At 44.6% G+C, this 14,827-nt stretch overlaps 1 protein-coding gene across 4 annotated transcripts in view; it reads right to left on the reverse strand.

The window, feature by feature from the left end:
* Positions 1–8,629: 8,629 nt before the first annotated feature.
* The window catches only part of LOC311630173 (F-box/WD repeat-containing protein 12-like), a 55,445-nt gene continuing 49,247 nt past the window's right edge, over positions 8,630–14,827 (reverse strand). For all 4 annotated transcript variants that reach the window (XR_014796334.1, XR_014796335.1, XR_014796336.1 and 1 more), the window contains one exon: positions 8,630–9,926. Coding sequence is in view for 1 of the 4 variants with exons in the window: in XM_084899028.1 (XP_084755154.1) it covers positions 9,830–9,926 (97 nt within the window). In the remaining 3 variants the exon portion in view is untranslated. The remainder of the gene's footprint in view (positions 9,927–14,827) is intronic.

Consider the following 14,827-nt stretch of genomic DNA (forward strand, 5'->3'; position numbering starts at 1 on the left):
GGGACATTTTGAGGGAACTCTGGGGAGAGGTCTGAAAGCAAGTAGAACATTGATTATGTTCTTGAGGTGTGTGGCCATCTGGTGACTAATGATCAGGGGTTTAAGGAATTTTAGGAGGGGCCTACATCCTACGTGGAGGGAGTTGGGTATTGGGGTTAGGATTTGGACTGTCTGTTGTTGTGAGATGATCAGTTTTCCTGCGATGGTGAGCCAGGACCCTTCCCAAACAGCTCCTGCCTGTGTGAGTTGGGAGATTTCTTCAGCGGTTGTAAGAGGAGTGTAAAGTGAGGATAGCTAAGAGCTGGGATTCCACACATTGGTATGTGGTTGCCATTCTTGCCTTCCTGTCTGCATTGTTGTTCACTAGGGCAGTGTTTACCAAACTTCTCTCATGATGAGAATCACCTGGTGGAGTTGTTAAAATACAGATTCCTGAATCCCAACTAAGAAGTGCTAAACTAGAATTTTAGTTATAGGTTAAGTTACATATAGGTAAAATTGTATATTTTATTACTAAGCTTAGAGCACTAGTTAAGTATACAATTTTACCTAAAATTCTAGTTTAGCACTTCTTAGTTGGGATTCAGGCATCTGTATTTTAACAACTCCACCAAGTGATTCTCATCATGAGAGAAGTTTGGGAAACACTGCCCTAGGTCAATGAGTTCTGTATCAGTTTGATGCACCTTGCACTAGATTACAGCTGTCACTTTAGGGAATCTTGTGGCCTGAAGAAGCTTAAGAATGAGGTTAGCATTGGTGATCGGGGACCCTCTGGTTGTGAGGAAACCCTGCTCCTCAGACTGTTGCATGTGAGTAGAGGATGTGAAAGGCATAGTGAGAGTTGGTCTAGATGTTGACAAACAGTCAACAGTCTTCCCAGTTGCTATAGTTAATGCTCAAGTAAAGGTTATAAATTCTGCCTTCTGCGAGGAGGTGCTGGGGGCAGGGCAGAGCCCCTGATTCTATAGCGTGGGTATTGTCGCCAACTGCATAATGCCACGCATTAACTGTTGTGTGTACTGGCACTGCCATTTCCCACACATCAGCAATACACCTGGGGGAGAGGTGTACCGCTGATGTGTGGGAAATACAGCTGCTAAAATTTAGATCTGGGCATGAGTGTTGTTCATTGTCATCAGAAGGTGGAAGAGGAAGTAAAGTAGCTGGGTTTAGGGAGGTGCTTCAGCATAAGGTGATATGGGGAGCTTCTATGAGGGTGAGGTGAAGGGCCTGGAGTCTGGAGGGGGAAAAAGAGGGTGGCCTGGGTGGAGATAAGTTCTGAGAGTGCATGTGGGGAATAGACATCATTGGCTGGGAGAAGGTAAGTTTCTGTCTTTCCTGGGCCAGTCCCTAACGGTAGGGTCCAACTGTTCAGAAAAATATGCAGCAAACTTGAGGTGTGGCCCTGAATTCTGGCCTAGAAGGCCAATTGAGATGTCCTTCCTTTCATCCGATGAAGGGCTTGGATGGTTGAGAAGTGTTAAGGTGAGAGCCAAGGTTTGAGCAGTTTTCAGAGCATTAAAGGGGTGAGAATGCTGGCTTCAGGATCCAAAGGCTCAGTGAGAGGTCCCTTTACCACATCATAGAGAGGCTTTTTGAGACAACTAATGTAGGGAACCCAGAGGCGAAAATACCCAGAAAGCCTGAGAAAGAGTATTTCTTGTCTAGAGGAGGGGACAGTCATGAAGAAGTTAAGATATTTACAGTCTAAGGAAATGGCTTAGCTTTGTGGGGTGAAACCAAGGTAGGTGACTGTGGTTCAGGACAACTGAGGGGATGTGCTGATGTTAGGGTCATGCAAGGAGGAACATATGAAACTTAAAGTGGTAAAGAATTATACATGCATGATTGAGCTGGGGAGGGGCCGTGGGAGGTCTCCAAGGCATTTCTGGCCCATCTTGCTCAGTCCCAATCGGCCGGACCCCAGCAACAAGCTAACCTACAGGTTAGAGCATCTGCCCCCTGGGGGTTAGTGCATATCATAATGACTGGTCCACCAGTTGATTGTCTGCCCCCTGGTGGTCAGTGCATGTCATAGCAAGTGGTTGAGCAGCCTTAGAATATCATTAGCATATTATGTTTTGATTGGTTGTTCTGCGGCTCAGCCATTTGCATATTGCCCTTTTATTATATAGGATTAGGTCATCTGGAAACCAGATGGGCTGAGCCCCAAAATGGTGTCAGTGAGAAAGAGTAGGAGGACGGGATATTTATGTCTCCTGTGTAGGTCAGAGTAATTGGTCAGGTCAGGTGCAGATGGGAGTTCAGTAGGCAGTCCGCTGAAAACTGGGTGAGGCAGTTTACTGGAAACTAAAAGCTATTAATCATGTCTTGTGAAACCTGTAATGAGAATAATAGGAAAACTGCCAGGGAGGTGAGAGCCCCAGGTAGGGCATAATGGAGCACAGGGAAAAGGTAGAGAATGTGCCTAACAGGTACCAGCAGGCTTTGAGCTAGAGGTTTCAGACTGTTGTGAAGAAGGAAGCAGCATAAGGGTCAATATGCACGGGCATACAACATACAGGAGCATCTTTGGCTTGTTTCTACAGAGATCTTTCCTCCCCACACCCCTGGCTCCATGTTTTTTATAATCTGTGTGTTAACTTTGTAATGCTTGTGTTTGGAGACAGTGAAAAAGCATTCTAAAGACCCCAAATTCTATAAGGACACAAAGTAGAAATTCAAATCCCATTTATAGCCAGTTGGCCCACTTAGAGGAGGAAAGCCAGGAAAATAGATCAGAAAATGAGAAGATTTTGACTTAATCAATCAATGTAGTCAGTAGACATTGACATTATGGCCCCTTTCACAACAGTCTCTGTCTATCTGTAAAACTTGGGGAGTGTTTTTGAGCCACATGCAACAATATTTGTAAATAAATGCATATAACTCCCCCATCCCCGTTTCACAGCTAATAAGTAGTCTACAGCTATACAGTTATGTAATACCATTGTCCCTAAAATATACTGGGATTCACCCCAGTTCCAGTTCCTGGACCATTTTTTAAATTTCCGTGGATAATTCCTTGGACACAGTTATCTGTGTTTCTTTTGCTTATAGTGAGCTGTCCTGCACATAGGCTGTTCCTACTGTCCCTAGAGTAAGTGGTCCCAGAGGATTAGTACCGGGGGACTACTGCAAGAGCTCATGGTGGCATTGGAGAGCTGTGGCAGAATGGTGTGTGGAAACAAGTATGTTTGGGGGTAGAGGGTGTCCACTGCTGAAACAAAGTTGTATGGAATCTTAAGCCAAATCCAAGTGCAGGAAATATGTTGCAGGGTTGATTGGGGGGAAATTTTGTGATAGTGGAGGCATTTTGACTCTCTTTCAGGTCTACCAGGCTCCTGTGCCTGTACACTCTGTCCCTAGGACAAGCAAATTTGTGTGGCTTTAGTACAATTCCAAGTGGTGGGAATAGGAGTATACAATGTTACAAACAGGCTTGGATGCTTTCTACCTCACTCTCAGTACCTGGGTCAACTAAATAGGTTATGTTCTCACTCCACCATTGCCCATACATTTGTGTGAGAAGCCTCACATAAAATCATTGGATTGTCGATGCTCTTGTTGGATGTCAATGGTGAGGGGGATAGGCTTGGCTTGATGAGTGATATTTATGGGAGAATTTGGCCAGGGGAGAGGTTTAATGCTATGTGTACTAAAATTGGGTTGTTGGAATCAAGCCCAGCATGCAGATAAATGATTATTGTGGCCAAGGCTATACGTAGGTTTGGCTTGGTAGGCATCTGTAGGTTCCTTCTTACTCAGATTGGTGAGTCTCAGTGATTGAATTTCCTTCCTTGCTGTCAAAAGTAAGTAACATCAATGTGTTTCCGTGGGTATGGGATAGGTTTCACAAGGACTTCAGGCGGTTTTAAAAAAAAAAAAGTTAATTTAGCCATGCATCAAATTAGTCCCTGAAGTACAACACACTCACACACCAGATCCTTGAAGGTAGTCTAGTTGTTTAAAAAATGGACAGCAAGTATACTTTACATTTTGGCCCACTTCTGTTCCTGTTTATTATAATGTTGCTGTTTCACTGTGCATTGCTCCATTGTTTCCATACTAGGGGAGACTTTTCTAGTAGGGAACTCATTTATACAGCTTTCAAAGCCTCAGGAATAGCTCCTTGGGAGAAGATGACTACACCAATAAATTTCCTCCCAGGATAATTTCACTACTAGTCTTTTCATTATTATTTCTATATTCTGTAAAGTGAGGTATTTATATTTTTTCAAGTTGAGATAGAATTGACATATAACATTTATTAGTTGTAGGTGCACAACATAATGATTTGAAATATGTATATACAGTCGACCCTTGAACAACATGAGTTTGAACTACATGGGTGCACTTATATGTAAATTTTAAAAATATATATTTTATTGATTTTTTACAGAGAGGAAGGGAGAGGGATAGAGAATTAGAAACATCAATGAGAGAGAAACACCAACCAGCTGCCTCTTGCACACCCCTTACTAGGATATTCCCACAACCAATGTACATGCCCTTGTCCAGAATTGAACCTGGGACCTTTCAGTCCGCAGACCAATGTGAGTCTATCCACTGAACCAAACCTGTTTTGGCATATGTGAATTTTTTAAATCTCTAATTTCTTAGAGATGTCTAAGTCCAGGTAATAGTATGATGTATACATTGCCTTCCTTGTATATATTGATTAGCATCAGTGAGGTGGCCCATGGTAATGTGCCATTGGCCACTTTGTTAACACAATTTCTGCCTCTATGAATGAGACTCACACTAGAGGGAGAGAGATCATTGTAATGAACAGAGAGGCCAAGAGTTTTAAATCATACATTGTTGGCGGGGTTACATTTATCATCTCGAGGATTAGTGGGAGACATAATGTTACTTCTGTATTCCCATAAGGGTTGTTGGCATTCTCTCTGATTAGTATTTTTCATCTGACAGTACCAACAATGAGCATCCTGGTTGTGATATTTGGTACACACTATCTCTAGATACTTCTTATATGAGACTTGATAGGTAGTATCCCATTGCTCTATTTATGGCACTTCAAATCAGGGTTTCATCTGATTTGAAGTAAAAGTTGGCCTTAAGGCTTAGGAAGGGTCTGTGAGTCACAAGTGGTATGTAGAGTCTGGCTTAGTCAGAAAGGATGCTGCCAGCAGTCACAAAAATAGGAGGAGGAGTGCTGATTGACCAACCCGAAGAACCAAAGGAGTAGTCCCCATCGTCCCCGTCTGGCCTGTATTGTGTGTCTCTCTGCGGTGTGCTTTCTGTAATATGGACATGGAGTGGGTGAGAGTAGAAATTTCTCAGGTAAGGAAGTGGCACAGAAGCAGAGTAGGAGTTAAAGTCAGAGGTCAGAAGTCACCTGCAACCAGGGGTAGGTGAGCTTATTGTTCCCTGAGAACCACCCAAAGGCTGTTACCCAGTGTGATGTGATTAGTGCCACTTCACAGGTGTCAGGAACAGGTCCATTTTGGTCCCACAAAGTATGTGGGTGGCCTCTCCCAGTTGTGGTGGTTTGCTTGGCTCCCACTGACAGTGAGCCGACTCAGGCTGAGGATGGCCCCAAACTGGTGGTCCACCTTATCAGGATGGAGGGGAAATGGCAGGCTCTGGATTTCCTGTGAGGGAGAATGGAATGCTGAGGGCACCGTGTGGATGCAATGTCAGGACCACCATGTCCACAAAAGCTGCTCATTCTGTTGCATTTGGTATGATCAGAAGAGGTTGTAGTATGTCTATTGGCAGTCTCTCAGTTGTTGTGAAATTAAATATCGTGTGATTATGCCATTGGTTGGATCAGGGAGTGTGGCTTAATGAGCTGTATGATCAGGACAATGGGTAGCATTTTGACCACTTGGGGGAACATCATCCTCTATGTTCCTGTTTTAAAAGCCCATTAATGTATTCCTGTGATATCTGCTGATTTATTTTGTAATAATATTTTATAGTGCCCATTTTTGTATTTGCTTTGCAGTAAGATGGGAGCCTTGATCTTACTCTCAAAGGCTGTGAAAGCTGTTTTGTTCACCTTTCAATGACAGTAGAGGTAGGTACCTTGCATGGGTAAGTCAGTAGAAGGCCTGTGGAGGTAACTACCATTGTTAAGGCAAATTCAGTTGTTCCTGCTGCTGGTAAGAGAGGCACAAGGAAATCAATTTGCAGGTTCCAGCGTCACCCTTTTCTGCAAATTTCTTCTCCCATGCGATAGACCCGAAATCTAGATTTCTGGCATGTGGGCCATTCCCTAATGGCTTTGTGCAAATGTCTCTCTGTTGGTCAGCTCCTTTATTAACAATCTGTTTTTGTCACCCCATGATGCCCTGATTTCCCATGTGCCTGTTGATAGAAGGTGATACAGCTCTGGGATTCTACCTTCTTCAGAAGGCTTACCTGCTTAGGTGGATTGGTTAGTTTATCAGCTTTGATGTTGTATCATGCCTCTCCCATGTCTTGCTTTGTAGGAGTTAAAATATATGATGCACCCAGATGGGTCAAACGGGAGCCAATCTGATTAGTTTTCCCCCGTATCTCTTCATTCCAAATGGCTTGGCCTGGTAATTCTAGCACTGATTTTACTAAAGTTCCCATCAAATAGTTAGCTCATTAGCCACCAACCAGGAACATGTCTGTGAAATATGAACCTTAGGAGAGTGTTTGCTAAGGGCGTGGCTGATTGCTTAGAGCCATGGTCTGCAAACGGCGACTCGCAAGCCACATGCGGCTCTTTGGCCCCTTGAGTGTGGCTCTTCCACAAAATATCACTGCCTGGGCGAGTCTATTTTGAAGAAGTAGCATTAGAAGAAGTTTAAGTTTAATAAATTTAGCTCTCAAAAGAAATTTCAATCGTTGTACTGTTGATATTTGGCTCTGTTGACTAATGAGTTTGCTGACCACTGGCTTGGAGTAATAAGCATATATGGAAACTGGAGTATTTGAATAGGGGTCATGGGCTGCAATTCTCCATTGACTGACTCTATTCTATCCCCTGATCACTTCGCTGTTAAAGAAAGACCATTGGTTTTTCTTATTTTGAAAGTGCTAGCCATCCTTCTTCCAACCAGGTGGCAGGGTATGTGGCTATTTGCTCATGGAGTGTGACACTCCAGTAAGGCTGAATTTAACTAAATATTGTAGATACCATTTCCATTTTAATAAGGAGGCCTCTGTTGCTGACCCAATTCTATAGAGAGCTTTACCATTACTCAGGACATAATAGGAACCATGGGCAATTGGCTTAGTGCCAGTAAGGGTTTCAGTTTTATAACTGAAAAGAGGAAAAGTGACAAATAGAAAGGAGTCAGCAAATACTAGAGGAAGAAATGTATTAGTGCCAGAATCCAAACATCCCCACAAATGTTGGTTGGATCCCTTTACTGATGTGGAAGTTAGGGTGCTGAGAGCTTGTCTTTTACTGGGTTGGGAATAATTCACCCTTCTGAATTGCAAATATAACCCAACATTTCAACAGATTGGAAGGGGCCTTGTACCATAGTGGGGAATTATCCATCCCCTCTCAGTGAGGTGTTCACTCAGGCTGTAAATGGCCTGTGAGAGTGTTAGTCCAATGAGGAGTAATGCAAAAGCTGAGTTTCTGGTGGAATTTCTGAGTGGGAAGCCAGTTCCCTGCTGAAAATCCCTTTTCTGTAAATGCAGGGCTGTTTAAGTACTCAAAGGGTGATGAGGTAAAGATGTACTATTGAGCCTCAAAAATGAAGGCTAATTGTGGACTTTCCCGAAAAATTTTTACTGAGTAGATTATGTTAGCCGAGTTTACCGAAATGATCTGTGACAGATCCTAATCCTTCAGTGCCTTGCATTAGCCAGTCCTGTGACATATTTACCACCTGTACTGGTAGGAAAAGGTTAACCTGTTCCCACTAGTCAGCACCCACCAATAGTGTAAATACCTTAGGTTTATTCCCTGAGGTTACCTGCATTTAAATCGGGAAAAGTCTCAGGGAAACAAGGACAGAAGCATCTTTTAGCAAAACTGGGCCAATTTTAATCATTAAGTTGGTAATTACCCATTATCAATTCTCACCCCAAACCTGTCAGCTCCTTGAGGGGTCCATTTAAAGCAAGAGCGCTTCCCGGGATTCGGGAGATTTGGGCATCCGTGCCCACAGAGCCAGCAGCCAGCATTGTTTATGGAGCCCAAACCACAGTTAATGTAAAAGGGTAGCTGTTTGCCAGAGGGTCTGCTTCCATGGTGGCCAGACTCCTGTGTAGGGTGGGTACCTGCCACTGGTGGAGACACAGAAGGTGAAGATGACCAGCTGTGGACTGTAACCCCTAAACCTAGTAAGCTTTGTGATGCGTCACTGATTTCCAATGTCATCCAACCTGACACCCCGTCCCTTAGGTTCCACTGTAACCTCTCTTGTCCATCCTGGGGTTCACATACAAGCAGGGGCCTGGTTGTGTGTAGTATTTTGATCTGAAAGGGTGGCAGCCTCACTCTTCACTGCAGCTTGCATTAGGCCAGGTGGGATATTGTTGTAGATTTCATAGGCAGCAAATTGACTCTGAATCTTCAAGAGTTTCCATGAAGTCCAGAGTATATATGGCCTCTTTGTTGTGGGGTTGAACTCTGGGTTCAAAATAAGACCACTAGAGACTGATGATTGATTTAAAAAAGCAGGTAAGTATTTATTGAACTGGCCAGGACGGCAGTGAGAGCACCACACGCAGGTGGCTACACTCACGACAGCACCATTCCAGGTGTAGGCAGTCCTTTTAAAGGTCTAAACCACAAGAAATTTCCTTTGTTCTAAATTCTAAAGGCTGGGAACAGCCCTCAGGGTCAATCCCAGCCACATCCTGCTGGACATTGGAATGTGGCCCTCTCTTGCCATAGCAGATAGTACAGAAGCAGAGCTCAGTGGTTAATCTTTAAAGGTTATCTACAGTTTCTACTCCTGAAGCTACTGAATCAGTGGGAATCGGTCTCCTGTGGTCCTGGTCCACAGGCACAGGAAAACTGCCTCAGCCTCCAGGTCTCAATCTGGAAGCTGAGGCAACTACCCTATGATTAAGCAAGTAAGCGAGTGCCGAAGCCAGAATAGCAGGGTTAAAATTCAAACAGCAGTTTTTACCCAAGTATGGTTGCTACCGTATTTCACTCTTTGTTTCAGGATTCACTATCATTGTCTGTGAAGAGGACTTACATTCATGACACCCCTGAGAAACAGCTGGGTGGACTCGGGACTCAATTTATCCCCCCCTGACTGACCATTATGCACACCATTGTCTTCCTGATAAACCCACTCCAGAATCCCCAAATGGCAAAGATCGTTGGCCATAACTAGCGGTTTTCCGTTGACAATGTGCCTAAAGTAGGGCAGGTAGCCCCGAAAGCCATAAAAATCCACATCCACAAAATACACACAGACCAGGTCCAAAGCCTCCTCTGGGAATCACTCCCGCTCTCCACACCGATTGTGGGGAGTCCTTCGGCAGGGACAGCATTTTCCCACTGTTTACGGAAGCCTCCATTGGTGGAGCTTGCTCCCCACAGATACATTCCAGGCTCTTCTTCTTTTGACTCCTGGTCGAGGTCTTTAAGGAGAGGTCAAGCCTTAGGGCAAAAGATGTTTCTCCTCCTCTTCACAAGAGGATGCTCCCCTGATCCTTCCCCTTTGCCTTTTTTTTCTGTATTATTTTGCAGGTGGTAAGCAGCAAAGCAGAGGGTAAATTACCCCAGTCATTATTGGGAAGACACTCTGCTGCATTTTCCCTTGAGGGTTCTAGTCAGTCTCCCCAGGGTGCCCCCTCCATTGGGTTTGCTTTGCAAGTTTAGGCTCCTGTCTCCTCTTCAGGCAGGTTCTCAGGTACCCTGGTGAGCAGCATCAGCAATCAAGTCCCAATGTGCATCTTGTAGTTTGGAACACCTGTCCAGCAAAATGGCCAAGTCCCTCAGGGTCCTGGGAAGAAAAGGAATATAAACTCCTTGCCTTTAGTCATTTTAAGTAACTCATTAGCCAGCTCAGCCTAAACAGTGGGGAGGTGTTAGAACGATGACATCACAACAGCACAATCAGTGTCGCAACAGCAGAGGCTTGTGAGCTATTTGCAAAGGTGTCTCCCCACCTGGCGTCCGGCAGCCGTCTCTATGGGCTCCTTTACTCACCATAGCAACCCCAGGGATGAGGACCTCTTCTCATCTCGAGTACCCCAAATCACCAGCCCATTGCAGAAAGCTCCTCCTCATATGGAGCCAGCAGGTAGCCAAATCTCAGGCCAGAAGGGCACATTGCTCTCCTTTTTCTATTCAATTCCACAGGTTTTACAGTATCTATTGTACTTCCTGCCTCTGGGGGATCCAGGCAGATGGGATGACCATCTGTCCCAGATGACTCAGTCTCTCTGGTCCCCAAAGTCAGTTCTAATGGTGTGGGTGCACGCAAATACTGGTGCTAATGAGACACAGGGGAGACTGTAAAAATGTATAGTGCAGGAGAGAAAAGAGCGATGCCATCCCTGATGATACAGAGGCATTTCAAGTTTTGAGTCCCAATTACTTGAGACCATTCAGGATCAAATTGCCAATTGATTGTCCTACTGAGTATATCCCATGCCAATTCCTTGATCATAACCAAAATCCTTTTTTCAGTGCCACCTCTAATAAGTGAGGATTTGGGCAGAGAATCATCACGGAAAAGACTGGGCTATGGGATGGCAGTGGCACGTAACAGCTTTATTTGGGCAGTACTGTGACAGGCTGCCTGAGAGAGGAAGTCCCTTCCTTAAAACAGAGACAGCAGCACAGTACCACTCACACCCAGAGGCGAAGAGGACAAGGGAACGCCTAAGAGGGGAGACATGGACAAGGTATCTAGGTGCTGTAGCTCCGTGGTAGCACGGAGTCTCTGGGCCAGAGTATTCCAGAGTGGCAGTAACTTGGGGTCTTGTATTCCCCCGAATTCATCTTATCTGTGGCTGGCAGATGTTGGGTGCCGTTTCCTGGGGCATTCAAAGCAGGCAATCTGGAAATGGCTAAAAGTATACTTCTTTTGCCTATATTTCAAGTAATTGGATAGGTAAAATTTGAGTTTGGCAGTGGCAGACTTTCAAATAATAGTCTCAACCTGCTGTGAAGATGTAGGGGCCAATATATAGGCCCAACTTTAGCTTATTTAGTGTGTGTGTGTGTGTGTGTGTGTGTGTGTGTGTGTGTGAACTTTCAATAACAGAGACTAGGTCTCCTTGGTCAAGTGGCTGATCCCAGGACTTAGGGGAGTCAAGTACAGAGAGCTGGAACATTTTATAGTACCAGAAAGTAAGGACACGCTTATTGATGGGAACAAGGCAAAAGGCACATGAGGAGTGATGTCAGTGGAAATGACAGAGTAAACACTCAGAAAACTCTCTCCTCTATTAGAGAACTGAGATAATCGGCAAACATTGTCAGAATAATCTTTTCTCAGAACCCTGGAAATTAGCCAAAAGTTTGCAGAAAGCTGGTGAATGTTTATGCAAGGAAAACAACAAAAAATTAGTAAGATATATGCCTATGTATTAACCCTTTGCACTCCGAACCATTCTGGACATTGGCTACCAGCTACTCGACGCTAACGGCGGAAACGTGCGTTGAATTAACTCAATTCCCCGTAATCACTAATAAACTGCAATGTCCCCTGAGAGGGGACATCCGAGTGATATGCTAGAATTCCGATGTCCCCTGAGAGGGGACAGCGGAGTGCAAAGGGTTAACTTTCAGTAGTCTCCTCCCCTCTTTTCAGCTCCATGGAACCTTAAAAAAACTAACAGCATCCACCCTGGCCAGATTGGAGTGTCAAAGCCAATACACCAAGGCTGGGGATTCAATCTCTGGTCATTGCTCATACAAGGGGCAGCCAATTAGTGCATCAGTAAGTGTAACAAGTCATCTCTCTCGCTCGTGTGCCCCCCCCCCTAATCAGTTAAGAAAAAAAAAAAAAGAGCCCCCAGTCATAGTGAAAAACAGCAGCCTGACAGCCATGCAAGGAGCAGGTCAGGGTTAGGGCTTTTTAAAACTTCCATTCCCAGAGAATCATTCATTATTACCTGATCTGGCTGGTGGTTCCCTGGAAGGCCCTGCTTGAAGGCTAACTTTATTTGATCTTAGAGCTCACCCAGTGTAAAAGCACTTTTCCTTGAGGATGTTTGTTAGGAACAATTACAGGAAATGGTTTTGTAAGGTTTGAGGCGCAGGAAACTGACCACCAAGGCATTTTAAAGTAAAGTTTATTCCCCAGTAATGAGCGGGACTCATTACGGAGGTAGAGAAATCAGAATTGAAGGAGGGGGGAGGGGGGATGGACCCAGCCGGGCTGCCACCTGGACATGGAGGATCAGCAGCACCTGGCTGGTCTGGGGGTCTTTTTAAGGGGAGGAACAGGAGAGGGTTGGACCCAGGGCGGAACAGGAAGGGGTGGGCTCCAAGATACTTTGGCATGCACTGATTGGTGGTTCAATGTCTTGGGGATGTCTCTGTGACAGATGCCAGTAATGTCATAACTCCGCCCACCAGTTGGGAGGAGGGAGAACCTTATAGGTTTAAATTTATAACTAGTATATGGGGCAAACAGTAGACTTAGCCCAGGAGTGTAAATAGGAAAAAAAACAAAAACAAAAACAAAAAAAAAAACAGGGAATGAAATATTCATAGAGGCTTTGAAAAGCTCCTTGGAATCCAGAAGGCCACCAATAGCTAAGAATTTGAAAAGCAAAACGCAAAACATACAAACAAAAACAGCACAGAAACACTTCTCCAAGTTTTTACAGATTGATTCAGTGTTGGGGTATTTCTTTATTGGTTATCCAGGTCATTTACAATACTGCCTTCACCTTCACTTCCTGTTTATCCTGAGCCTAGTGATCAGCTAGAGATGAAAGGTTAGGATCTTTTCAGGTCTTTCCTGTGTCATATGTCATGCCCAGGTTATATAGTCTTTCTAAATTACCCAATATATAAAGGCACTTTTGAATGCCCCAATTTCCCAAAGAAGCTCCCAGGCTTTTCTTCCCGGGCTCACTACATGTTTGTTACTTGCCTCACCTGGAATCTTTGCACTAGGTTGCAATAGTTGGTTCATTTTCCTTACAACATTTTTGAAGAAAACCCTCTGTGTAGCCAGTTTTCTGGCCCGAGGGAATTGCAAATTAGGTGAAAGAGACACATAGTTTTTGTTGAGCTCAAAGTATGTTCTTTTTTCTTAATTTTTGAAGCAAAGGTTTGTTGGCTAGAGAATACTTTGTTGACATTTTTCCTCTCTCTCAGCACTTTGTCTTTCCACTGCCTTCTGGCCTCCAAGGTTTCTGATGAGCAATTCACCTGTTAAACTTACCGAGGTTCTCTTTTACATGATGAGTTGCCTGCTACTACTTTCAAGATTCCTTCATCTCTGGCTTTTAGTATGATGTATCTAGGTGTGGATCTCTGAATTTATTTTTCTTGGAGTTTGTTGAGCCTCTTGATTAGTTATTTTAATGTTTTTAATCAAATTTGAGAAATTTTCAATCACTGTTTCTTCAAATATTATCTCTGCCCCTTCCTTTCTGTTCTGTCCTTCTGGGAATCCCAGAAGGCATACGTATGTTCATATGCTTAATGGCATTCCACAAGTAGCTCAGGCTGTTCTTTTTTCTTCATTATTTTTTCATTCAGTTTCTCAGACTGGATAATCTCAATTGACCTATCTTCAAATAAGCCATGGACACAGACAATAGGGAGTGAAGGCCTGGGGAGGGGAGTAAGGGCGGGCTAGATGCATCAATAGTGGGAAAAGGGAAACATATGTAATACTGTTGACAATAAAGATTTAATTAAATAAGTAAATAAATAAATAAATAAGTAAATAATAAAAACGATTTAATTAAATAAAGATTTAATTAAATAAGTAAATAAGTGAAAGAGAGAAAAGTCATTGATGATGTAAATCGGATCCTCATTAAAATTAAGTCACCCTAGCTAGTTGGCTCATAGGATAGAGTGTTATCCTATGGACTAAAGCAGGGGTCTTCAAACTACAGCCCGCGGGCCACATGCGGCCCGCAGAGGAGTCTGATCCAGCCCGCCAGGTTTTTTGGGCAGTGAGCGCAGCCGAGGTGTTACAGTTCAGCCGCCAGGACCTGCATATACACTGTCACTGCACGGCAGCTCTGACCCCTCTGCCTCTTTAAGAGCACAGTGCCTGCTGGGGCTCAGAGTGTGCGACGTGCCGCTGCACAGGCACGTCTGTGCTGTGCTGCGCTGCGTGGCAATGATGTAAAAAGGCGCCCGCTTCACCCCCAGGCAACGTGGTGTCTGTGCTGTGCCTGCCTGTCAGTGAGGTTCTCCTCCTCTCCCTCCACTGCCTTCACCAAAGGTCGGTCGAAAGTGCCATAGAAAGAAATTTTTGCCAGATGGGGGGTTTCTGCCCGATTGGGGGGTGGGGGGTTGGTGACTCATATGAAAATTCCCCTTTGGGGGGGGGGGGGCGTTCGGTGCTGAAATCAAAATTCTGCCAGTTGGGGGGTGGGCGGTGGGGGGTGGTTGGGAGGTCAGGGCTTCGGTGCTGAATTGCCCATATGGAAAATTCTGCCAGTTTTGGGGGGAAGGTGTTCGGTGCTGATATGAGAAATCAAAATTCTGCCAGGTGGGGGAGGGGGGGGGGAACTTGGACCAAGTCTCTTTGTGGAAGAATTGAGACTGACAGCATGCCGCCCCAGCCAACAGCCTTTTTTTTTCCATGAGGCAACCCTGATCGAATCTTCCTACTAATATAGCCAGGCCCATTCCAAACCAGAAAGTCAACTCCAGTGTAAAAAGACAAAAAGACGATTAAAGCCTTTTAAAGGGGTT

The sequence above is a fragment of the Pipistrellus hanaki genome (assembly GCF_964339955.1).
Source record: "Pipistrellus hanaki genome assembly, chromosome: 11".
Lineage (NCBI taxonomy): Eukaryota > Metazoa > Chordata > Mammalia > Chiroptera > Vespertilionidae > Pipistrellus > Pipistrellus hanaki.